The sequence below is a fragment of the Mixophyes fleayi genome, chromosome 10 (genome assembly GCF_038048845.1).
Source record: "Mixophyes fleayi isolate aMixFle1 chromosome 10, aMixFle1.hap1, whole genome shotgun sequence".
NCBI classification, from domain to species: domain Eukaryota; kingdom Metazoa; phylum Chordata; class Amphibia; order Anura; family Limnodynastidae; genus Mixophyes; species Mixophyes fleayi.
This window is the reverse complement of record NC_134411.1, coordinates 13937999-13965934: the sequence shown is the minus strand read 5'-3', so window position 1 is coordinate 13965934 and position 27936 is coordinate 13937999. Positions and strand designations below refer to the sequence as shown.

Here is a 27936-nt window from a genome sequence, read left to right as displayed (position 1 = left end):
TAAATCAGGTCCTTTGGGTACAAAGATGATATAAAGATTGTTAATCTGAGCTGAATGATAGCAACTTGCTGTGCCTCTGCTTGTTCGAATGCTGGTTTTGCATGGCAACTGCATTTATCACACTGGAACATTGGGAAAAGTTGGGTACTACAAATCGCATTAGATTCCCAGATATAAACAGTAATCTCACTACATTAAGTGACAGTAAATATGTGTAGAAAGAAAAGTCAGCTGAAAGTAGGTTTCAGGCGGAGCAAGTAACTCAATTCACCGTCATAGTGAGTAAGTCAATGAGTATAGAATTAGGTTTGCTTATAGATCAGTAGAGATTAATGAGAGTCACAGTTTCTGATATAGTTGTGGCGTGTCTGTAATTCACGTTGTAAAACAAACCCAACTCCTTACCCTCTGGTAATAGTGTGATCCAATCTGAAATTCTGTGCACGAGGGACCTGTTGTTCTGGAATAAAAGGTTGATTAGGTGAAGCCATCATAAACCTGATTTCTCGCCTACAATTACAGGAGTTAAGTGAGCTAACAATCTCTTTTCACTTGCAGAACACGGTGAAGAATACGATGGTATTTAATTTGCACTTTTTTTTCTCCTCATTTGTTTTGAAGTTTCTCCCATTCCCTATTAGATGTTCAGGCTGAGCCAAAGGCCCATCAGGCAGTGGTGGGCAACATGATATTTATCGTAAGTGGCCCATGGCCCTACAAGGGCCACAATACTGTACATTATAGTTGCAGAGAGCTCAAACAGAAGTTAATCTATATCTGGCTAGTCAACTAGTTAGAGATCATTCTTAGACAAACCTGCTACATAGACTCTGTGACATCAGAATCACTAGGAAGAGGGCCTAAGAGTGTAAATGACTATGGTCTACGTGACACGGGCCGCATAGGACCTCTGGGTTCCCTCTTGCCCACCACTGCCCTAAAGCAAACTGGAACTGCAAACATAGTTTTATTTGTTCATGTTGTTAGACTAGTTTCAAATCCTTTCCATCATAAAGAATTTGAAATACATTGCTCCAACTGATATGTTTATATCACTGGACATAGAACTTAGAGATAGCTACAGCTAAAGTAATAATACCGCTATTTAAAAATGGTTGAGAAAAGATGTATGTCTGTTCCAGAGCAACATATTGACATTTTGGCTCAGCCTGTTTTTCATTTTCTTTACTTATTTACTAAATACATTTTCCCCATTTCTCATCCTACTTATGAATGAATTGTTGAAGAGATCTGCAGATCATTGGCACGTTTTTCGACTTCCCTCTACCCACCACAGCAACCCTTCCTTCCCTTCTTTCACCTACAGCCTAATCTCCTGTCTTCCATGGACCTGAAGCCTCATTTAGTGTCACCTCTTAGCCTACAGCCTCTTATTCTCTTTCTCTGTTTCTTCCTCTCTTTTACCAACCTACAACACCAACTTTGGTCTTTCTTATTTACCTTAAATTAACTGGGATAGCCATGACATCGGTGAGAGGGTAACATACTTTGGTAAAGAAGCAAAAGTGATATAAAGGGGATAACTTTCATAGGTAACAATATGAGAGATAATTGCAATGTTTATTTAACTCATTGTCATGATCATAATCATGATTATTCCACTGTAAAAAATATATTTCACTCATTTACTAACTTACTCTGTTTTTCTCAAGTTGAGAATTGTCAAATTTACAGTGTTTATGTACGTTTCCTCTCATATTCCTCATTTCTTCCTTCTTCTCTAGTTTTTCTTTTTCCCATATTCCTGTCTGCCTACAGGTTCACTTTTTCTATTTGTAAACAGCTTTACTCTCCAGTCTGTACTTTCCCACCTACCTACAGCTTCATTTTCCCATCTACCTTACTATCTTCCTGTGGCCTAAGCTTCACTTTTCCATTTGACTACAGCTTCACTTTCCCTTCTGCCTACAGCTTCACTTTTCCATTTGCCTTTGCTTCACTTTCTATCAGCCAACAGCGTCATTTTCCTATCCACCTACAGCTCCACTTTCCTATTCACCTACAGCTCTACTTTCCATCTACCTACAGCTTCCCTTTCCCATCTCCATACAGCTTCCCTTTCCCTTCTACCTACAGCTTCACTTTCCTATCCACCTACAGCTCCACTTTCCATCTACCTACAGCTTCCCTTTCCCATCTACCTACAGCTCCACTTTCCTATCCACCTACAACTTCACTTTCCTATCCACCTACAGCTCCACTTTCCATCTACCTACAGCTTTCCTTTCCCATCTACCTACAGCTCCACTTTCCTATCCACCTACAGCTCCACTTTCCATCTACCTACAGCTTTCCTTTCCCATCTACCTACAGCTCCACTTTCCTATCCACCTACAGCTCTACTTTCCATCTACCTACAGCTTCCCTTTCCCATCTACCTACAGCTCCACTTTCCTATCCACCTACAGCTCCACTTTCCATCTATCTACAGCTTCGCTTTCCTATCCACCTACAGCTCCACTTTCCTATCCACCGGCAACTTCACTTTCCTATCCACCTACAGCTCCACTTTCCTATCTACCTACAGCTCACTTTCCTATCTACCTACAGCTTCCCTTTCCCATCTCCCTACAGCTTCCCTTTCCCTTCTACCTACAGCTTCACTTTCCTATACACCTACAGCTCCACTTTCCATCTACCTACAGCTTCTCTTTCCCATCTACCTACAGCTCCACTTTCCTATCCACCTAGAACTTCACTTTCCTATCCACCTACAGCTCCACTTTCCATCTACCTACAGTTTCCCTTTCCCATCCACCTACAGCTTCCCTTTCCCATCTACCTACAGCTCCACTTTCCCATCTACCTACAGCTCCACTTTCCTATCCACCTACAGCTCTACTTTCCATCTACCTACAGCTTCCCTTTCCCATCTACCTACAGCTTCGCTTTCCTATCCACCTAGAGCTCCGCTTTCCTATCCACCGACAACTTCACTTTCCTATCCACCTACAGCTCCACTTTCCATCTACCTACAGCTTCCCTTTCCCATCTCCCTACAGCTTCCCTTTCCCATCTCCCTACAGCTTCCCTTTCCCTTCTACCTACAGCTCCACTTTCCTATCCACCTACAGCTCCACTTTCCATCTACCTACAGCTTCCCTTTCCCATCTACCTACAGCTCCACTTTCCTATCCACCTACAACTTCACTTTCCTATCCACCTACAGCTCCACTTTCCATCTACCTATAGCTTCCCTTTCCCATCTACCTACAGCTCCACTTTCCTATCCACCTACAGCTCCACTTTCCATCTACCTACAGCTTCCCTTTCCCATCTACCTACAGCTCCACTTTCCTATCCACCTACAGCTCCACTTTCCATCTACCTACAGCTTCGCTTTCCTATCCACCTACAGCTGCACTTTCCTATCCACCTACAACTTCACTTTCCTATCCACCTACAGCTCCACTTTCCTATCTACCTACAGCTCACTTTCCTATCTACCTACAGCTTCCCTTTCCCATCTCCCTACAGCTTCCTTTTCCCTTCTACCTACAGCTCCATTTTCCATCTACCTACAGCTTCCCTTTCCCATCTACCTACAGCTCCACTTTCCTATCCACCTACAACTTCACTATCCTATCCACCTACAGCTCCACTTTCCATCTACCTACAGCTTCCCTTTCCTATCTACATACAGCTCCACTTTCCCATCCACCTACAGCTCCACTTTCCTATCCACCTACAGCTCCACTTTCCATCTACCTACAGCTTCCCTTTCCCATCTCCCTACAGCTTCCCTTTCCCATCTACCTACAGCTCCACTTTCCTATCCACCTACAGCACCACTTTCCATCTACCTACAGCTCTACTTTCCATCTACCTACAGCTTCGCTTTCCTATCCACCTACAGCTCCACTTTCCTATCCACCTACAGCTCCACTTTCCATCTACCTACAGCTCTACTTTCCATCTACCTACAGCTTCGCTTTCCTATCCACCTACAGCTTCACTTTCCATCTACCTACAGTTTCCCTTTCCCATCCACCTACAGCTTCCCTTTCCCATCTACCTACAGCTCCACTTTCCCATCTACCTACAGCTCCACTTTCCTATCCACCTACAGCTCTACTTTCCATCTACCTACAGCTTCCCTTTCCCATCTACCTACAGCTTCGCTTTCCTATCCACCTAGAGCTCCGCTTTCCTATCCACCGACAACTTCACTTTCCTATCCACCTACAGCTCCACTTTCCATCTACCTACAGCTTCCCTTTCCCATTTCCCTACAGCTTCCCTTTCCCATCTCCCTACAGCTTCCCTTTCCCTTCTACCTACAGCTCCACTTTCCTATCCACCTACAGCTCCACTTTCCATCTACCTACAGCTTCCCTTTCCCATCTACCTACAGCTCCACTTTCCTATCCACCTACAACTTCACTTTCCTATCCACCTACAGCTCCACTTTCCATCTACCTATAGCTTCCCTTTCCCATCTACCTACAGCTCCACTTTCCATCTACCTACAGCTTCCCTTTCCCATCTACCTACAGCTCCACTTTCCTATCCACCTACAGCTCCACTTTCCATCTACCTACAGCTTCGCTTTCCTATCCACCTACAGCTGCACTTTCCTATCCACCTACAACTTCACTTTCCTATCCACCTACAGCTCCACTTTCCTATCTACCTACAGCTCACTTTCCTATCTACCTACAGCTTCCCTTTCCCATCTCCCTACAGCTTCCTTTTCCCTTCTACCTACAGCTCCATTTTCCATCTACCTACAGCTTCCCTTTCCCATCTACCTACAGCTCCACTTTCCTATCCACCTACAACTTCACTATCCTATCCACCTACAGCTCCACTTTCCATCTACCTACAGCTTCCCTTTCCTATCTACATACAGCTCCACTTTCCCATCCACCTACAGCTCCACTTTCCTATCCACCTACAGCTCCACTTTCCATCTACCTACAGCTTCCCTTTCCCATCTCCCTACAGCTTCCCTTTCCCATCTACCTACAGCTCCACTTTCCTATCCACCTACAGCTCCACTTTCCATCTACCTACAGCTCTACTTTCCATCTACCTACAGCTTCGCTTTCCTATCCACCTACAGCTCCACTTTCCTATCCACCTACAACTTCACTTTCCTATCCACCTACAGCTCCACTTTCCTATCTACCTACAGCTCACTTTCCTATCTACCTACAGCTTCCCTTTCCCATCTCCCTACAGCTTCCCTTTCCCATCTACCTACAGCTCCACTTTCCTATCTACCTACAGCTCCACTTTCCTATCCACCTACAGCTCCACTTTCCTATCCACCTACAGCTTCACTTTCCTATCTACCTACAGCTGCACTTTCCCATCTACCTACAGCTCCACTTTCCCATCTACCTACAGCTTCACTTTCCTATCTACCTACAGCTCACTTTCCTATCTACCTACAGCTCCACTTTCCCATCTCCCTACAGCTTCCCTTTCCCATCTACCTACAGCTCCACTTTCCTATCTACCTACAGCTTCACTTTCCTATCCACCTACAGCTCCACTTTCCCATCTCCCTACAGCTTCCCTTTCCCATCTACCTACAGCTCCACTTTCCTATCTACCTACAGCTCCACTTTCCTATCCACCTACAGCTCCACTTTCCTATCCACCTACAGCTCCACTTTCCCATCTGCCTACAGCTTCAGTTTCCCATCTACCTACAGCTCCACTTTCCTATCCACCTACAGCTCCACTTTCCTATCCACGTACAGCTCCACTTTCCCATCTACCTACAGCTTCACTTTCCTATCTACCTACAGCTCACTTTCCTATCTACCTACAGCTCACTTTCCTATCTACCTACAGCTCCACTTTCCTATCCACCTACAGCTCCACTTTCCTATCCACCTACAGCTTCACTTTCCTATCCACCTACAGCCCCACTTTCCCATCCACCTACAGCTTCACTTTCCCATCTACCTACAGCTCCACTTTCCTATCTACCTACAGCTCACTTTCCTATCTACCTACAGCTTCACTTTCCTATCTACCTACAGCTCCACTTTCCTATCCACCTACAGCTTCACTTTCCTATCCACCTACAGCCCCACTTTCCCATCCACCTACAGCTTCACTTTCCCATCTACCTACAGCTCCACTTTCCTATCTACCTACAGCTCACTTTCCTATCTACCTACAGCTCACTTTCCTATCTACCTACAGCTCCACTTTCCTATCCACCTACAGCTCCACTTTCCTATCCACCTACAGCTTCACTTTCCTATCTACCTACAGCTCCACTTTCCTATCCACCTACAGCTTCACTTTCCTATCCACCTACAGCTCAACTTTGCTATCCACCTACAGCTCCACTTTCCCATCTGCCTACAGCTTCAGTTTCCCATCTACCTACAGCTCACTTTCCTATCCACCTACAGCTTCCCTTTCCTATCCACCTACAGCTCCACTTTCCTATCCACCTACAGCTTCACTTTCCCATCTGCCTACAGCTTCAGTTTCCCATCTACCTACAGCTCACTTTCCTATCCACCTACAGCTCCACTTTCCTATCCACCTACAGCTTCACTTTCCCATCTGCCTATTGCTGAATTTTTAGAGATATACACCTATAACTTTATTTTGATATCTGTCTATGGCTTAATGTTACCATGTGCATACAGCTTCAATTTTCTATCTGGATAAAGTTTCACTGATCCATCTTCCTTTAACTTCACTTCCAATCTACCATTTCCCATTTGCCTGCAGTTTCATTTCACTATCTTGCTACAACTTTACCTTTCCATCTACCTACAGCTTCACTTTCCCATCTACCTATATCTTCACTTTCCCGTTTGGCTGCAGTTTCATTTTTCTATCTTGCTAATTGCTTCACCTTCCCATCTACCTACAACTTCACTTTCCCATTTATCTACAGCTTTATTTTCCCATTTACTTACTACTTTAATTTCCTATTCGCCTGCAGCTTCACTTTCTATCTGACTAAAGCTTCTCTGTTCCATATACTTATAACTTTGCTTTCCCATCTACCTACAGCTTCCCTTTACCATCTACCTATATCTTCACTTTCGCATTTGGCTGCAGATTAATTTTTCAATCTGGCTAAAGCTTCACTGTCCCATCTACCTACAGCTTCACTTTCTTATCTGAATTAACCTACAGCTTAACTTGTATCTGTCTACAACTTTACTTTCCAATCAACCTACAGCTTTACTTTCTCATCTGCCTATAGCTTCAGTTTTCAACTGTGAACTATAAATTGCTGATACACATCAAGCCTGGTAAAATGACACAAAAATGGGTCTTCCCATTGGTTTGGAATCAATGACCTAAAGATTTGTTTTGCCATCTACTTAGGGCTTCACTTTCCCATTTAATTACAGCTTCACTGTTTCCCTGTCTTTGTGAACCTCCCCTCATATTTGGTATATTTTCACTGTCCCAATCCTTTCGTCTTTCTAATACCTATATCACTGTTCATGTCACCCAACTAGAACTTACTTTCCATATCAACTGCCTAAATAGCTGCACTGTTCATCTCAACTGTATGAAATCTCTCTGGATATGTATTCACTGTCCCTATGATCTCTCTAGAACTTACTTCCCCTCTCATATACTTATAGATTTACTCTCAAACTCATCTATCTAGAAAGTATTCACCCTTATTCCCTGCAATTATCTTTACTGTCACTATCATCTATCTAGATCACGCTTCCTCTCTCATTTGCATGTAACTTAATTGTTCACGTCATCTATGTAGAAATTAATTCCCCTCTCTTCTGCCTATATAGCTTTACTGTTCCACTCATCTATCTAGAACTTACTTCTACTGTTATCTGCACTAACAAACTATATCTCCTCTAAGTAGAACTTACTGACATTATTGTCTGCCTATAGCATCGAAGTGCCTATCTCATCTATATAGAACTTACTTTCATTCTTACCTGCACTGCCACTGTCCATCTCATACCGGTTATCAGTCATGATTTTCAGTAGAAAGTCCTTTGTGTAAGCAACCAACAGGTCTGTGACCGCTCTCTTAATGTGTGTGGCTTTGGTGTTTCTTACCATGATTGGGCAGAGCAGGGTGTGGCCTAGATTATCCCTCTTTTCACTTTGGCAATGTTGGTATAGGTATATGTACTGTCTAGAGATTATGTACCTCATCATATGCCTATAACTGCACTGTTCACCATGTTTCTAGAATGTAATTCCCTTCTCAGTAGTCTGTAGCTTCACGGTTCATTTCCTCTATCCATGCCCTCTCCTCTCTACTACTTTTGTTCATCTCATCTTTTTAGAGCTTGTATATACTAATTGGCTAAAACTACAATGTCCATTTAATTCATCTAGTCTTTCATGCATGGCCCATCAAGTCTTTCTATAACTTACTTACCCTATTATCTGTCTAAATAGCTTTATTGTCCATCTTATCTTTCTAGAACTGCTTACATCTGCCTATAGCTCCAACATAGATCATATTTATCTAGAACTTGCTTACCTTCCCATCTCTACTACTACTGTCCATCTTATCTCTCTAGAAATTACTTTATCACCTACCCAACTTCTGCCCTTCTAGTGTTTCTAGAACTTACTTGCATTCTTATCTGCACTATTAACACATATATCATCTTTCTAGAATCTACTTGCACACTCATCAGTATTACTGATATCCATTTAATCGTAGAACTTACTACCTATAGCTCCATTTCCACAATATTTATCTAGAATTTACTTTCCCTATATTTTTCCTCTCTTCACTGTCCACCTCTAAAACGTACCTCCACTGTCACTTGCACTACTTCTGCTCATTTCAGCTCTCTAGAACTCACTTACTCTATTATCTCCTATACTCTCAATATCTATTTATTTTTTCTAGAATTAACTTTACTTTTCATTTGCCTATATAGTTTTACTGTCCATCTCACCTGCACTAATATTGTCCATCTTTCTAGAACATGCATTATCATTTGCCTATAGCTTAATTGTTCATCTCAACTATCAATATAATAGTTGCTCTCTTCTTTGCACTACTACAGTACATCTCATCTATCTAGAACATTGGGCAGATGTTAGATAGATAGATAGATGATCTATCTAGAGCAGATCTTACTACCCTATCATTTGCTTCATCTATAGCATCACTATCCCTCTCGTCTGCCTATATCTTCACAGTTGCTATCAACTATCTAGAATTTACTTCCCCTTTAATCTGCCTTTATGGGTTCATTTTTCCTATTATCTATATAGAGTTTACGTCCTCTCTCATATTCCTATATCTTCACTGATATTATCATCTATCTAGAACTGACTTATCCCCTCATCTGTCTATATAGCTCCACCATTCCTATTATCTGTCTAGAACTTACCTTCCCTCTCACATGTCTATATCTTAATTGATCATATAATCTATCAAGAACTTTCTTGTCCTCTCATCTGCCTATATAGCTTCACTAATCCTAATATATATCTAGAGCTTCCTTCCCCTCTCATCTGTCTATATAGCTTCACTAATCCTAATATATATCTAGAGCTTCCTTCCCCTCTCATCTGTCTATATAGCTTCACTAATCCTAATATATATCTAGAGCTTCCTTCCCCTCTCATCTGTCTATATAGCTTCACTAATCCTAATATATATCTGGAGCTTCCTTCCCCTCTCATCTGTCTATATAGCTTCACTAATCCTAATATATATCTAGAGCTTCCTTCCCCTCTCATCTGTCTATATAGCTCTACTATTCCTATCATCTATGTAGAACTTACATTCCCTCTCACCTGTATATATCTTCATTGATCATATCATCTACCAAGAACTTTCTTCTCTTCTCATCTGAATATATAGCTTCTATAATTCTAGCATCTATCTAAAACTTACTAACCTTCTTATCATCCTATCTTCTCTGATCCTATCATCTATCTAGAAAACATACTTCCCCTCTCATCTGTCTATATTGATCCTATTGTCTGTTTAGAACTGACACACACAGGTTGGTGTTTACTGGTCTAGAACCTATGCTATAATCTGCCTATAGCCTCCCTGTCTGTCTCATCTATCTAGAATGGACCCTCGTATCTGCCTATACCTTCTCTGCCACAATAATATATATAGAACTCACTTCCCTGTTTATGTAACTACGCTGTCCAACTCTACTATTTAGAATGTACCCTCTTAAATGCCTATATTTTTACTGTCTATATATCATCAATCTAGATTTAACTTGCCCTATTATCTTCTTATATCTTTACTAGAAATATTATCTTTCTAGAAATGATATCCACTTTCACCCACCTACAACCTCACTGCCCATTTCATATACCTAGAGCAGGGTCGGACCACTGGTGGCTCTGCACGTGTTAGGAAATTACAAGCCCCAGCATGCTTTGCTAGCTGATAACGAGCCGATAATGTGCAGGGTAAGCTGGGACTTGTAGTTTTACAACACCTGGAGAGCAACAGATTGTCCAGTCCTGACCTAGAGCTTCAATGTCACTCTCATCTATCTAGAAATGTCATGTATGTCAACCAATGCTTTATCTCTTCTGTACCATGTTTGTTCCAACCCCACTTTCTCCTCACCTTTATAATTTGCACTTTATCTTCCTCTGTCACATTCCATTTTGTCTCTAGATGAAGGAATGACCTGTTTTTCTCCATTAACGAATCATTTGATTGTCTGTGCATTGATTTTTTCCCTCTAACGTTTTGCACTGTGTTTTGCTTTATGATATTCTCTCTCTGAACAGTCAGGGGTCTTGAGGGCATTTCTTTATGTCAGTTATTGATACAGTTATTAAAACATCAATAATACCACTTTCATACTGCCGCCCCGGCAATATCCCGGGTTTTTGAAGCCGGGTTTTTGCAGGGTCTCAGAGCGTCCCAGCTCAGAAACACCATTCATACTGCACCTCGGACCCGGGAATTTCCCGGGTTGACCCCATTCATACTGCACAAGTCTGTGCCCTGGCAATTTGTGGGAGTCATCACCAGAGCAGTTTTCATTGGCTGAAAAATGAAGACTGGATGCTGCTCCAGTGTTTAAATCCTGGCAGAAAAACCTGAACTTTGCTTCCTTTTACACAACTAGTATTTCCCAGACTTTGTACCTCTGTAATGTGGGATATCGGCTACATCAGACACCCAAATAAATACACAGCACTGCACTTTAATCAGGACAAGTAACCTTTAAAGGGAAATATACTCTATCTATTAGCATGATTTATATATATAAAAAAGTACAATAGTGATGGTATGCCTACTCCATATATCTCCAATCATGTATACCCAATGGTATATTTATGTATGTAATAGCCATTAATAAAATTTCTGTAAACTGCCCTTCTTTTCATATACATTCTTTGTATTCTCCTGCTTTAAATCCTCCAGAGACAGGCAGACAGCCAATCATCTTGTTTTCTGTGCAACCCGGGTTGAAAAACCCGTGTTGCACCATTCTTAGTGCAGGCAACCCGGGTACGACCCGGGAATTACCCCTCGATAAATCCCTGGTTGAAGACCCGGGTTTTTAGACCCGGGATTATTGACTTGTACCATTCATACTGCACCAAGACCTGGGTCGTTTGAGCTCGCCCCGGGAAAAACCCGGGATTTTGGTGCAGTATGAATGGGGTTTTATTTGGAAACAATATGACTTCTTTTGAGCTAGTTTCTGGTGTATATAATCTATAGTAAGGGTATACAACAAAGATCAATTTAAGCAACACAAATGTAAAACTTTGCCACATATTATAATAAAAAAAAACTCCATATAAGTCAATTAAACTTTTGTTTGCTTTTATACACATATGAAGGGATCACATTGTTTTATCATGTCCTCCGTGCTGTGTTAGTACATAGCTAGTCATAGATTGGCAGCGCATGCTGGGACTTGTAGTCCCAGCACACAATCACTGAAGAGGCAAAAGTTATTTGTCTAGGTGTTCAAACCTGATTTAAACACGCACACTTCTAGTCTTTGACCTCAGGATATAGTACTTTAGAACCAGCTGTAGAATTGAGATCTAATACTTCTTAAAAGGTGTTGTTCAATGAAAGACAATCAACCTGCACTGTTGGGGGTTCAGAGATGCATCCATGTGATCTATATGGTTATCTCCTGTTTGATTGTTCTTCTGTTATGCCTTTCCCTTACTGACCTCTCTCAACCCAATTCTCAGTTCTTAGAAAAGTAATTGTTTTCTTTTAAATTCACCAATCCCTTTTCTCTTCTCTCCCTTCTCTCAATTTATAAATAAAGAGGAAAAGCCAAAACCCAAGTAAGTGAAAAACACTTAAGTTACACAATGGCAGACAAAGCTTGCACTCTGCTCCCCGTACATGCCTGATATCACACACAGGTCATCATTAGACTGTGGCTTGCAGGGTACAATGCCTATGTTCCTATAAACCTGCACAATTCCGTCACATTCTACAGTATCTTCCCTGGTGTGTATTACAGTGTGTGGTAGCCATAGGACACTGGGACAAAACACTTGCTTGTAAATCCAAACTCAATGAGCCACGAGAAGCAATTGTATCACACCTGACTTATGTAGTATAGATCTCCTTACATACATTCTATTTACATTTGGTTCTATAGGACAACATACGTATGTATGTATAGAAATTAATGTTGGTTGTGTTGAAAATAATATTGTTATGTATTGTAGCCCAGCAGTCTTCAGCGGCTGCTTTCCCTGCCAGAACTATTTGAAGATTGCCATCAGGGCTGAATTATCAAAAGATGATGGAGAACTAGACTCAGGGGTATATTTACTAAACTGGGGGTTTGAAAAATTGGAGATGTTGCCTATAGCAACCAATCAGATTCTAGCTGTCATGTTGTAGAATATACTAAATAAATGACAGCTAGAATCTGATTGGTTGCTATAGGCAACATCTCCACTTTTTCAAACCCGCAGTTTAGTAAATATACCCCTCAGGCTCTTTATCACTAAATGTGCCCAATACACACTGGCACAAATTATACCACTCTGCAGCCACAAACCGATCTTCACAATTCAATGAATCTTGCATATTTACAATGCACTGCTCCTGTAGTCACTAATCTTAATTTCTTCATTTGCAATAGGCATTGGGAGGAATCTTCAGTAATAAAATATATTTATGTTCCAGGCTCACTGCACCTAAAATCCCAGAAGGAGAGAAAGTTGACTTTGATGTAAGTACATTAAGTGTATACCTCACTAGAGTGGTCAGACATTCAATCTGAAGGACACTTCAGATTGAACCCCTGCGGGGTTACCCCGGAACCTTGGGATATGTATCAGTCACACAGCATGTATGATGTCTAACGGTGAGCCTTGACCACCGTATGGGGACTTATTGGGGCATATTCAATTGTCGCGGGTTTCCGCGGCATTAAAACTACTACTGTTATTACGGTAGTAGGTAGCTGGATTTCAGCTCACGGCTCAAGGAGCTGCGAGAGAACTACCGTAATAATGTTTTTTCCGCGCACTTTTACCGTAATAACGTTTCCGCCAACAATTGAATATGCCCCATTGTGTGTAAATATTGGTATCCTTCAGTCAAACAGAAATATCATTAAAAACATAAATAAAAGAGTTGTTTAAAGAAACAAAACTTTTATTTATGTAAACACTAGTAATCTATAAGGTCCATATTTAGTAAGGTCAGGTCACTTTTAAAGCAGTTTTTTGTCTAAGTTTTTACTGCTGCTTTAGATATTGGTTTAGCCTAGTTTTTCACATCTGTCAGTACTTTTATTGTTTTATACAGATACCACTTCTGATAGTTAAATAGGCTTGCCCTCTTGTTATAGTTTATCTGGAGAAAACGTTCTGTGGCTAATAATATAATGTTGTATTATTGCCGCTTTATTCCTAGACATTATAATCTCAATGGATAATAGATGGCTGGTCAGTAGTTTAGTCATCTTACAAGTTATTTTTGCTTTGTCTTCAGGATATTCAAAAGAAGAGACAGAATAAGGACTTGATTGAGTTGCAGTCTCTCATCGATCAGCACTTTGAAGGCCGCAAGAAGGAGGAAGAGGAGCTCATTGGATTGAAGGAAAGAATTGTAAGATACACTTCTTGTTCTGTGTCTGAGGTTTCACTGTAAATAAAACTTAGAGGTAAACAAGGAATCTTAGCAAAGTACCAGGCAAATCAATTGGGCCATAGATGGAGGAAGAAGCAGAGCCCAGTGGCTATTTTAGGGCTCTTCCATGTATTTTACTATGCAGGAAATTGTATAATGTGGTTATGTGTATATATTTATTACAGATAGTAATGCACAGTGGAATCTGTGCTCTATAATACTGTAGAAACCAGTTTTAACATCTCTTTTGAATGCAATATAGTACAATTTTTTGTATCAATGGCCACATTTGTCCACTAGGTGGCAGAGCTGTCACATGCAATGCTGAAAAAAATCCTTAAATACCTTTTTTTGCAGTAACTTCTCCACCAGCACCATTTTAACCTGTTAACATAGCAAATGACCTATTAATTGTAGAAGGTATTTTGGTTTATGATTACTGTATTATCTCTTTTATTTTACGTCACGGGCTGCACAAACTCACTTTGCAAAGTGGCAGATAAGCTTTAATGATCCTGTAAAGCCTACACCAATGTGGTGTTAAGTCAGAAGCTGGCTTTGTTCCTTCTTGATGAGGACATTTGTTGGATCTGCTGAACATTGCTGCATGTACCCAGTGACATTTGATGGTAAAGTGCTATGGAATCAGCTTGCGCTATATAAATAAATGTTGATGTTTGCTGTAGCGATGAGTTTATTGTACTTTTTAGAATTGTTTCACCTAAATGAGTATGTTATTGGTAAGGACATTCTTTCTGATCACTCCATTGTTCTGTGGTTCTCAGGAGAAACGTAGAGCCGAGAGATCGGACCAGCAGAGGATTAGAGCAGAGAAAGAGAAGGAGCGTCAGAACAGAATGGCTGTGAGTACGGTCTAAGATGCGTTATCATCACATTACTCTTGGTCTACAACACCCTTCAAAGACTCTGCACACCTCCAAAGGACTTGTTAGAGTGTCAAACCCTACATAAAACATGCATATGCCATTTCCATGTCCCAGGAGCAAACGCAGGATTTTTAGAGGGGGGTTTCCACCCCACCCCACCAGTGGGCATGACCAGCATGCACGGGGGCGTGGCTATATTATTAGACAGTGCTTGGCTGCTCTCCAACTCTTCCTATCCCTATAATATACATGAGCAATGCTGCATGCACTAATGTTAGGTGCAAGCAGCTCTCCCTTTTCATGCAGAGGCGTGTGAAGCGGGGGCAGGGTCCAGCCACCTCAATTATACAGTGCCCAAGGTTTGGAGGGGGTTTTCCAGGCACTAGGAGACCCCTCCTCGGTTTGCCTATGTGTCCTGTTCTATTTTGTACAGACATCTCAGCAAAATGCTACTTTTCTTGCACGTCCTCCTTGCAACACATGCACCAAAATAGCTCTACTTCATCCCATAAACAGGACATACAGTTACAACCACAATAATACTTCTACTACCTGCCACTCATCCTCATAATGCTTTCTTTGTGCAGGAGGAGAAGGCAAGGAGAGAGGAACAGGATGCCATTAGACGTGCTGAGGATGATATGAAGAAGAAGAAGGCTTTGTCCTCCATGGGGGCCACATACAGCAGTTACCTGGCCAAGGTGAGAGGGTCTACAGAGGTTAAGGCAGACCAGGCAACGGTGTAATAACATAATATATACAGCTCCGTCTATGGAACTCAGAACTTAGGGGGTATACTTACTAAACGGTGGGTTTGAAAAACTGGAGATGTTGCCTATAGCAACCAATCAGAATCTAGCTATCATTTATTAGTGCATTCTACAAAATGATAGCTAGAATCTGATTGGTTGCTATAGGCAACATCTCCACTTCTTCAAACCCGCAGTTTAGTAAATCTAGCCCTTAGACTCTAAAAGAATGAATGAACCACAGATGCACTTTTCTATACAATAGTGACAAGTACCTTTCACAAATATATAGTAATGCATATTGGAAGCTTATTAGAATTAAACATATTTAAGATAATGTTTCTTCATCATTGCTCCTGTGTACATGACACGTCCTGCTGATTAATGCTGGCTACATTGGTGCAGGTTTGTTTATCTGTCATAAAGCTCATGCGGTCAACCAAGCCATTATCTGAACCATTAAAATAGGTCAGGGTTTCTTTGGACATAATAAAAAATTTGATTGGTCAATGGTTCCCCCATTAGCATGTTCTGGGGTATCATCCAACCAAGAAACAAGTGCTTTTGTTATTCCAACAAAGGATCTAATCGCCATATGGTCTAATCTATGCAATTTGGCCACACGTTCCTGTAGATAAATTGATGACAAATTCAGCAAGTAGGACCCATTACCAGATATTTAGTGTGGGAAACTTAAGACCATTTAATGGCATTACAGCAAGCTTATCCCAGTCTAAAATAGCTGATGAAGGAGGAGAGAAGGTCGCAGTGAAAGAAATAATACAAGTGGAAATGTTTACGTGGCGGTATGGAAAATGTAATTGAATGGAATTATACATTTAAACCATGAAGGCAGTAGAAGTGGCGGTATGACATACCAACGTGTACCAGCACACTTCCACCACTGGTTCTACATATATCTCAACTCCTCATAAGAATAAGGGAACTTTTACATACCGATATGCGAATGCACACATTGGACCTCATTTAGAGTCGGACGCAAAGTTCGTTTAAGAAGTTTAGGAGTGGGAGTGTGCCGCAGCTTGGTAGGGTATAATGAGTGGCAAGCAACCCCAGTTACATCCCACTCGTAATACCCTATCGAGCTGCGAGCAGTTCCTGCAGCTAGCTAACGCTTGCGCCACCTAATTTCTGCCGCACAGCTTTAGCCCTGTTTTGACGTGTGTTGCGTCTGCGCCTCACTGCGACTAGGATTTACTTACATGGTCACGCCTTCACAAATCCGTGTTCCTCCCATTCTCTCGTAGTGAGTCGCAAGCTGTCGCAAGTGTTAATTGCGTCCAAGAAGTAGGCGGATTTTATGCTTTCTGCACATGCGTGATGGTGTTTTTTTGCTGGATGCGCCTAAAACGGACTTTGCGTCCAACTCTAAATGAGGTCCATTGACTTTTCATATTGGATCAAATTGTATCGCAGATTTAGCAGTCGTTTAAGTGCTAGAAATCACAATCTTTCATGACTTCAATATGCAAAACAATCAGTGTCCGGAAATCTGTCACTGACTAATTGTGCAATATAATCTCCAAATGTCTGCCCTGGTACTAATTCGGTAAATGCGGTATAGTGTTCTCCAGCGTCTCCAATGTGTCACCCATTTGAGCAGGAAGATCTGCCGTCCTCACGGTTTAGTGTTTCCCTTTCTCTAGGCCGACCAGAAGAGAGGCAAGAAGCAGACAGCCCGTGAGCAGAAGAAGAAGATTCTGGCAGATCGTCGCAAGCCCCTGAATGTAGACCACATGACTGAGGATAAACTCAGGTAAACACCCAGGTTTAAATGTGATGCTACAGAGACGCACTGCGGTATTTTATCACTATTTGACTTCATGAAAAAAAAACACATTGTAAAGGGTCATCGTCATCAAAATTATTTCTCATTTTTATTTTTGGAATGTCCGTATGTTGGGGTTTTACAGCAGACAACCAATCAGATTCTAGCTGTCATTTTGTAGAATGTACTAAATAAATGATAGCTAGAATCTGATTAGTTGCTATAGGCAACATCTCCACTTTTTCAAATCCACAGTTTAGTAAATCTAGCCCAATGTGTGGCTGGTAGAACCTGTCTATCTGACTTACCTGTTGGTCTGTAATAGGGAAAAGGCTAAGGAACTGTGGGACTGGCTGTATGAACTTGAGTCTGAGAAGTTTGAGATGGGAGAGAAACTTAAGAAACAGAAATACGAGGTGAGTGCTCCGTGCACTATTAACATGCACATTACCATATTATTTAAATCAATCAACTTTGTTTGTTTTTTATAGAATTTAACAATTTACATATATTCTATCAATATAGGGTAATAGCCGACATTGGTTGTTGCACATTAAAATTGCCCTGTCACTTGACAGTCAAGGCAGTCAATGTGTTTGCTGAACATTCATGAGAATGTAGCCTATCAAATCTCTAGGAACCAGTATCTCATGAATATAAGTCAGGCCTCATGAATATTAGTCAGGCAGTGCCTCAGTCATCTCAACTCCTAGCAATTTGACAGGCTGCATCCTGGTTCAGCCCAAAAAAATAGAGGTCTCCACTGTGTGTAGGCGACAGGTCCACTTTAATTTAATAATGGCCAAATCACCTTAGGAGTCCCTTTTTAATGGTATATAAGCACAAAGAGTTTTTCTACAGGTCACCAAACTTGAAAGTGACTTCAATTATACATATTAACTACAGTAAGGGAAATGTTATTCTGTATGTTCCCAATATATTCCTATATATATAATAAGCATTTTCTGCTTACTTTTTTGTAACCACAAGTGAGACACCATCACAGATTATCCTATTAGTAGTGTCTATGTATTGATAAAGTACATGTGGCATTTTTCTCTTAATTAATCTTTTACATGTCAGGATGTAGAATCCTCTATCAATGTATGTAATGTATTATACTGTTAAAAGAAATTTGTCAATTATTTTAGCTTTATTTATAGTAATCAGAAGTTTACACAAATCTTTGTTTGGTTCAGTAATTTGACATTTTTAGTATGTAACAGGAATCTCATTTATGAATAATTTTATATTGAATATCAGAACTTTTATAGAATATTCAATATACAGCAGTGAATTCCTGGAAAAATGCACCCATGAGTGTTGTCTGTAGATTATGTTTTCAGTGTTCTGTACCATATCTTTATATTTTGGCCTGTATTTTGGTGTACTTTGAGATCAGCACTCTTTCCGAGCATCAGTTTAAAAATAAAGGCGAAAAACTAATAATGAATATATTACAGCAAAATCCTAAATATTTCAATTTGGTTATTTATTAAAATCACAAAGAGATATACAATCAGACTTTGTTCTAAACTATCAGGGGTAGATTCACTAAAGACTTTAAAAAGGGAAAGTGGAGATGTTGCCCATAGCAACCAATCAGGTTCTAGCTATCATTTTTAGAATGTACTAGACAAATGATAGCTAGAATCTGATTGGTTGCTATGGGCAACACCTCCACTTTTTAGAAGCTTTAGTAAATCTACCCCTTAAACTGAGCACATACAACATACACGATTCTGATGAAGCAGCAGTACCATAATGTTTGTGCTACAAACTTGCCTAAAGGCCATATATTATTTCACAAGCAAAAATTTCTTTGACATGAAAAATGTAGATATAGATTTATGTGATGTTTCCAGTAAATGTCAGTCTACAGAAATGTTTTCACCTGTTATTGTATGCCTTCTCCTTGATCAGACAGAGGAGACTGCACTAACACTAGTGTCATTTAGTGTGACTGGTTTATTTTAGTCACCATTTGGGCTACAAAAGCAGATTAAATTTGACATTTGTACAAGTAGCGTCTAAATATCAAACTGACCTGCACATTTAGTTATATCACAGTGGGACGCCCACAAAATATTTACCTTAATTACATTGTGTATTCTCACAGAGACAAAGCAGTATACACATTGAATACAGTTAGTGTCAGTAATAAAGTAGTGTACACTCTTATTGTCGATGGTAGTCACACACTGTGAGACAGAGCAAGCACCTAGCTTACAACATTTAGCATTAAGGTAGACCCATTAGCAAAGTGGAGGCAGCCATTTTGTCAGCTATCTATCTATTCAGATGGCGCTAGTGACATCACTGAGGCAGAACGTGACAAGAAGGAGAGTCTGAAGCGAAAATTACCTCATGCTTCACTGGTGTCACTAGATCCTTGTGCATTGACAAGCATTCTCATGAGTATTGGTTCTCTCCACAAAATGGTAGCTGACAAGTCCACTTAAAGTGGAGATAAGAGAATGGGAAGAACAATGTTACACGGCATGCCTCATTGGCACTTAATGCCATAAGAATTCAGCACACAGTGTATAAGAGTTAGTAGCACTAGAATCAGTTCACATCATTTATAATGTAGACGTCCCACCGTGTCGCACACATGGTCACCATTATGCTCTGTTCACATGCTTATCTCGGTCTCTCTTAGACTACGACTCTGCACAGGAGAGTGGAAGAACTCTCTAAGTTGTAAGTAGAGATCTCCCGACTGAAGGGAGCAAAGTCAGGATTGTCTGTTCGGGCGTGTGTCAGCTTAGGGACTGGTACGACCGGGCTTGTGTCTGAGGCAGAGGTGTAATGAGATGTTGTAGAAGAAGACAAAAAGGACACTAGGACTGCAAACAGGATCATTACATACAAGGTGACAGGATTGTACCTAATGAGAACAAGTGAGTTTGGGATTTCCGAGGTAGTAATAGTTATAGAATTAATAAGGATATTCTATGGAGTGATCATGCAATTTTTGGCTTCTTTATTATATATTGTACCAATATAAATGTCTCTAATAGTCTGTGTATATAGATGGGACCCGTGCTTCAGGCAGCAACATGCTTAGGCACATAATGTAAGGTAGTCTAGTAACACTTCTTGTACAATACCGCTACATAGCGAGTGTAGTCTAGTAACACTTCTTGTACAGTACCGCTACATAGCGAGTGTAGTCTAGTAATACTTCTTGTACAGTACCGCTACATAGCGAGTGTAGTCTAGTAACACTTCTTGTACAGTACCGCTACATAGCGAGTGTAGTCTAGTAACACTTCTTGTACAGTACCGCTACATAGCGAGTGTAGTCTAGTAACACTTCTTGTACAGCATTACTACATAGCGAGTATAGTCTAGTAACACTTCTTGTACAGTACCGCTACATAGCGAGTGTAGTCTAGTAACACTTCTTGTACAGTACCGCTACATAGCGAGCGTAGTCTAGTAATACTTCTTGTACAGTACCGCTACATAGCGAGCGTAGTCTAGTAATACTTCTTGTACAGTACCGCTACATAGCGAGCGTAGTCTAGTAACACTTCTTGTACAGTACCGCTACATAGCGAGTGTAGTCTAGTAACACTTCTTGTACAGTACCGCTACATAGCGAGTGTAGTCTAGTAATACTTCTTGTACAGTACCGCTACATAGCGAGTGTAGTCTAGTAACACTTCTTGTACAGTACCGCTACATAGCGAGCGTAGTCTAGTAACACTTCTTGTACAGTACCGCTACATAGCGAGCGTAGTCTAGTAATACTTCTTGTACAGTACCGCTACATAGCGAGCGTAGTCTAGTAACACTTCTTGTACAGTACCGCTACATAGCGAGTGTAGTCTAGTAACACTTCTTGTACAGTACCGCTACATAGCGAGCGTAGTCTAGTAACACTTCTTGTAAAGTACCGCTACATAGCGAGTGTAGTCTAGTAACACTTCTTGTACAGTACCGCTACATAGCGAGTATAGTCTAGTAACACTTCTTGTACTGTTCCGCTACATAGCGAGTGTAGTCTAGTAACACTTCTTGTACAGTACCGCTACATAGCGAGTATAGTCTAGTAACACTTCTTGTACAGTACCGCTACATAGCGAGTGTAGTCTAGTAACACTTCTTGTACAGTACCGCTACATAGCGAGTGTAGTCTAGTAACACTTCTTGTACAGTACCGCTACATAGCCAGTGTAGTCTAGTAACACTTCTTGTACAGTACCGCTACATAGCGAGTGTAGTCTAGTAACACTTCTTGTACAGTACCGCTACATAGCGAGTGTAGTCTAGTAACACTTCTTGTACAGCATGACTACATAGCGAGTATAGTCTAGTAACACTTCTTGTACTGTACCGCTACATAGCGAGTGTAGTCTAGTAACACTTCTTGTACTGTACCGCTACATAGCGAGTGTAGTTTAGTAACACTTCTTGTACAGTACCGCTACATAGCGAGTGTAGTCTGGTAAAGAATATAACAAGACTTACATTTGTAGACAATCCTTTACCATGCACCCCATGTTGGAATGGACCGACTTGCACTCTTGGTGTTCTTAGAGTCATAAGGGTTTTATTCTGGTCACCGAAAAGGTAAGCGCCTCTGCTGCAGGCCCAAGCCTGGGTGTTATGAAAAGGTAGGTAGCTGTGTGCTTTAGCACGTCTAGGATATGTGTGTGTATGTCATCGGACACAGACAAGACACGCCAGCCACTCATTTCTTACACATGTGGATCTCTACCATGGTAAGAAGGAGCGAGGTAACAGAATTCCTACATACAGTCTGCGGTCCCTGGGGATGTGAGGGGGCTGGAGGTAAGGAGCTCTACAGGACTCAACAACACAAATGGGTTGTATGTTGTTTTAACAGGTTACAACCCTCAGGAACCGTATTGATCAGCTCCAAAAACAGTAAGTAGCTCTAGTTTCCCAAACCCTCTTCCAATCCCAGCCTGCATCCAATCCACTCCTCTATACCTCAGCCAAATATACCTATCTTAGAATATTTCCAGAATCAAATATTCTAAGCCGTTAAAAGTCTTCCCGTAATTAAAGTGAATTAAGATTTCACATTACCACCCCCTGTAAGTCCTTAAAATCAATGTTGCATGGTTTTTAGCAAGACTGACCATACATCTGACATACATCTCCAGGAAAAAAAAACAAATCCAACAGCCAGGATCACAATGATTAATACAATATTTTCTCAAATAGAGATACCAATTACTTTTAATGCTCTTAAATTTAATTTTATTTTTGCCATCATCAACGTTTATTTATATAGCGCCAGCAAATTCCGTAGCGCTTGGTTGCCCAGTAAATCATCTATGCCAGAAATTATTACCCATAATTTATATAAACCTACATATTACGCAGAGCTTTACGAAGAACATTTATTAATTTCGTGACATTCCATGCACTCCAGCATCTCATCTTCATCCCTGATCCCATCTGAACGTGTTTGTGGTCTTCACCTTATGTGGGTGTTACCTTAAATTACATCATCAATCAATTTTTTGTGGTTGCCCCCAAAACAAAAAGAACCCACTTAACTAACTCCAGTAGCTGAATTGATTATATCTGAAATCACAAAGGATTCTAAATATCAAACTTATGTACACACAGTTCAATGTAATAACATTCCATAAACCATCATACCAATAATATTCCTAACGATCGTTCCGAAGATGTATGCTAACAATGAAACATACTCTCTAAGGTATATGCATGAACGAATACTTCCTAAAATCTCCATTTCAAACTACATTTTCATACTCCAGATTTCTGTGTGACTGCCAGATTCCCTGTCTCTGGATTGTTATATCAAATTCAAAATGTTTGTTTGATATAACATCATATTGGGTCATTATCTCTAACCCAAAGCTTCTTACTATCCCTTTGATAATCATCTATAGCCCTAACCATAAGGTCATGCATTTTACATAACACCTAAGGAATGGTCTAACCTTACACCCGTAACCTCCTTTCACACACTATAACTGAATAAACTGGGCTTATACTATAAGTATCAGCTAATGATGTATGTTTAGGCTCACCTAGCGTGGTCTCTATAACCTACATAGATATGTCAGGTAACGTGTGATAATCACAGGTGTTGTGAGATATTGTTGGTCTTGTGAGATATCACAAGCTGAACAGGACACTACTGCTTCACTTGATATCTCCAGTCTACCATAATATCTCCATTCTAACCCTGAACAATAACAAGTAAGTAAACTGACTACTGCTAACCTCTGATCCTCACCCTGGTGTGACAGGTATAGTATATGTAAGGAACGCACTGCAGCCATGTCACTGCCTGCACGGCCTGTTCTCAGCACATATTACACTGTTATACACGTGTATTTACATTCCTGGCAGCGGTGTAATATTACACTGTTATACTACATTCCTGGAAGCGCTGTAATATTACACAGCTATACTACATTTCTGGAAGTGCTATGATAATAAACCGCTATAATACATTTCTGTAAGCGCTGTAATATTACACCGCTATACTACATTTCTGGAAGTGCTCTGATAATAAACCACTATACTACATTATTGAAAGCGCTGTGATAATACACCGCTATACTACGTTCTTGGAAGCGCTGTAATAGTACTTTGTCATACAACATTTTTGGAAGCGCTGTAATATTACACTGCTATACTAAATTCCTGGAAGCACTGTAATATTACACTGCTATACTACATACCTTGAAGCGCTGTAATATTACACTGTTATACTACATGCCTGGTAGCGGTGTAATATTACACCGTTATACTACATTCCTTGAAGCGCTGTATTATTACACTGTTATACTACATTCCTGGTAGCGGTGTAATATTGTGCTGTTTCAGGCTATTAGCACAGTGTTGACAGAGTGGTAGCAGTAGGCGTGTGAGATAAGCATGCATGGTAATCAGTACAGCATGAACAAGAATACGTATAGTCTCTCCCAAACTAACATGAGGACATGGTAAGTGATTCTGCCTGTGTGTGCTGCTTGTATGTGGGCAAGGGGAACTTTACTACTGTTGTATATATAATGTATTTTACTATATCCACAACATCTCTTATTCTTATCCTCTTATTCTTGCTTTCTCCTCTTCCACTTTGCTTTCTCTCTTTCTCCATCTGTTCTAAATTCTCTGATCTCACAATCTCATATTCCCTATCTTATACTTTCTGCATCTGGCTTTCTTCTCTCAGTCTGGATACTCTGTGTCCTGTCTGCTGACCTTTGCAATTTCCCCCCTTAACAGCAGCAAGAAGGCAGCTGGAGGCAAAGGAAAAGTTGGGGGCCGCTGGAAGTGAGCTCCCCCCAAAACAAGACCTGGTCCTGACTGAGAGCAGCCCTCCTTCACTGACCTTCCACCACCCCCCATCCTGCAGGAAGCTGGCTACACCGAGTGTCTCAGGAGATAGTTGTCCTGTCTCACCCCGCGGGTCACCTTTTTCTCTGTCTGGACTGCTCCGTGTTATCTCTTCTCTTTTGTAAATAAAGTGTGAAGCTTCTTACCCTAATAACATTCCTTGTACTTGTCACAAACAACCAAAAGAGGAATGAGAAATATCACTGATCTCCAAATACAAATAAATAATGAGGCTCTAACTGTCGCCTCCTATCATGGACACATTGGACTTTACATTTTCAAAAACACAAAAAGTGGCAACACTGAAATGCAGAGAATGCTTTTAAATCCAGTGTGAAACTAGCTTGGAATTATGGGTGGGTTGTGCTTGGAGCGCTCATCAGCTAAAGTAGTGCACGCAGTGTTGGTGGTCATTTAGTGGTTTGACCAATATTCATGAAAATGCAGCCTATCAATTCACTAGGAACCATCCACGAGACATTGGAAAGTAATCACTTCATACTAAAACATCTTCCAAAGAGAAGTGGTTTATTCCGCATATGGAACATTGTTGTCAGTACATCTTTTGTGAAGTATCAGGTGCATTCTATAGCAATGTACAGCTGTATATAATGCCCTGTTAAAGACGCTTGTGTATTGACAATACAAAAAAAAACCCACATTTCAATATATCATCATCATCACCATTTATATAGCGCCACTAATTCCGCAGCGCTGTACAGAGAACTCACATCAGTCCCTGCCCCATTGGGGCTTACAGTCTAAACTCCCTAACACACACAGATAGAGACATAGACTAGGGTCAATTTGTTAGCAGCCAATTAACCTACCAGTATGTTTTTGGAATGTTGGAGGAAACCCACGCAAACACGGGGAGAACATACAAACACACAGATAAGGCCATGGTCGGGAATTGAATTCATGATCCCAGTGCTGTAAGGCAGAAGTGCTAACCACTGAGCCACTGTGCTGCCAATATAAAACAAAATCATCAATCTCTATCAATGATTTAACTGGATTGCAATTGCTTTTTGGGGGCTTAAAGGAGAGGAATATCCTCAGCCGAATCACATTATTTAAAGTGATTGGCTGGGATACTTTGGCAGTAGCAGGATGTACTTGGCTGAAGAGGACATGATTGGATGCCAGTGTCATGTGATCAGCTCACACTTTAGCGATACCCTCTTCAGCCAATCACGCCCTGCTCCAGACAAGCCTCCCAGTTCAACTCGTAGAATAATGTGATTCAATTGAGTGGTATACATGTCCGTTAAACCATGATAAAGCAGTCTCTTCAATTAGCTCCTTAATAGAGTACTAAACTAAAGGTAACTTTATATAACAAATAGCATTCAAAAATGCAATGAAATGTTTCAGGATTTGAAAATGGAGACCTATGGGATAGGGTTGAGGGAGACGTTTTTTTCTATGCACACAGACTTCCTGTCAGTAAAATTAGCCATTGCCGTTAGCAGATATAAATTCAAAAAGACTGATAATAGAGACCAGTGAGAGCTATATAATACACTTACATAGGGGGTTTTATTCGTTTTTAAAAAGCACACAGCAATTCTGCATACGTACGTCTGTATTCAACAAGGAGCGGATGTAAAGATATCTGTTGATGAATACGGGTCTAGGTGCGCTCTGCTGTAACAGACATTACTCTGCAGAATGTAAGAAGTCCCAAAAGAACACATAAAAAAAATTCAATGAATGTCACCTGTTAATAATAGTTATTAACAACCAGACATTTAAAAAAAACAAACAAAAAAACTCACCCCCCCCATAAAATACATTTATTTGGATGTTATTAATGTCTACTGTACATAAAATGCATTTGTACAGTCGCTCATCATGGCATTCAGAAAAAGCATCGGAGGATATCACCAAAGTTCAATCTTGGCCTGAATATAGTTTACTGGTAGCTATGTTACTCACCAGTACATGGAGCATTCATATAAAGGAGTATTAATATTTTGTATACACAAAGGGCCAAAATATTTGTATAATAACAATATCAATATTTTGAAGCAATTTATTATCACGTTTCATTTATTTAACTCCAACATATTCTGCACTTTACAGAGACCTTGGGGTAAATGTATCAAAGTCCGTTTTTTTCTGCGTCTCTGCAGCTAAAATTACTGTCCAGATGAAACTTTTTAATATATCAATCACACGCATACACACACACCAGGCCCAATAAGTAGAAACTAGATAACTTACTAGTATGTTTTTGGATCATGGAAGAACCTCACACTAACATGGGGAGAACATACAAACACCACGCAAATAGCTCTCTGGTTGGAATGAATACCAAGGACTGCACGGGGCCATTGGCAGGATACCGGTTTGAGTCCCCTACTCTCCCCTCGTCAAACCACATTCGAGTAAATTTAGCACCTCAGTAAAACAAACAAACAAAAACAAACTGAGAAAATTACATATCTTTTGGAGGTAACTTGGGAGGAACGGCCTTCTGTATTTTCTACCCTTTATTAAATATTATTTTAAAGTCAATTGTGTAAGTAGGTGAAAAATCATAAAACTAAAGAGGAGATTATTAGGAAAGTCAGAATGGAAGGAATCGTGAGGAGAGGATACAAACTAAATATTACAAAAAGTAGAATTAAAGTAAACATTTCCTACATGCAAAAACAATTGAGAGCGTCTGAACACAATGTCATTTTCAGGATAAGTTCTTAAATGTGCCCCACAAAGATCAACCTTCGGTGGAAATACGTTGTACACGAAATATCCACCAAGTAAAAACTGAACATCGACCTAAAGTCAGAACTTGGATCAGCATTCATTGTGTTGGACTACTATGCAGCTTCGGGATGCTTTGGGTCAGTAGTCAGTATTAGTATAGTGAAAATCACACTTTTGGCAATTTAATCGTTAATATATCAGGCATATGATGTATTCAGACATAACAAACGAGAGGCTATTTAATGTATTTCTGCCTGGTAAAATAATGTATAAACAATAATACAATTAGTGAACTAGTTCAGCAAGAAATGTTGCATTTTGTAATTAGCTCTATACATTCTTCCTCCCCTAGGGGGTGTTGCT

General features: G+C 40.4%; 1 protein-coding gene across 7 annotated transcripts in view; it reads left to right on the top strand.

Moving 5' to 3' along the window:
* The window catches only part of TNNT3 (troponin T3, fast skeletal type), a 34313-nt gene extending 9301 nt beyond the window's left edge, over window positions 1–25012 (top strand). For 4 of the 7 annotated variants that reach the window (XM_075187899.1, XM_075187898.1, XM_075187897.1 and 1 more), the window contains 9 exons: window positions 12240–12258; window positions 13118–13163; window positions 13931–14047; window positions 14854–14931; window positions 15543–15656; window positions 17372–17481; window positions 17819–17909; window positions 22352–22392; window positions 24748–25012. In XM_075187899.1, coding sequence (XP_075044000.1) covers window positions 12240–12258; window positions 13118–13163; window positions 13931–14047; window positions 14854–14931; window positions 15543–15656; window positions 17372–17481; window positions 17819–17909; window positions 22352–22392; window positions 24748–24799 — 668 coding nt within the window. In that variant the 3' untranslated portion in view covers window positions 24800–25012. Of the gene's footprint in view, window positions 1–558; window positions 580–12239; window positions 12259–13117; window positions 13164–13930; window positions 14048–14853; window positions 14932–15542; window positions 15657–17371; window positions 17482–17818; window positions 17910–20155; window positions 20197–22351; window positions 22393–24747 lie in introns of all 7 variants that reach the window. The other 3 variants (XM_075187896.1, XM_075187894.1, XM_075187895.1) reach the window with 2 other exon arrangements.
* Window positions 25013–27936: the final 2924 nt, after the last annotated feature.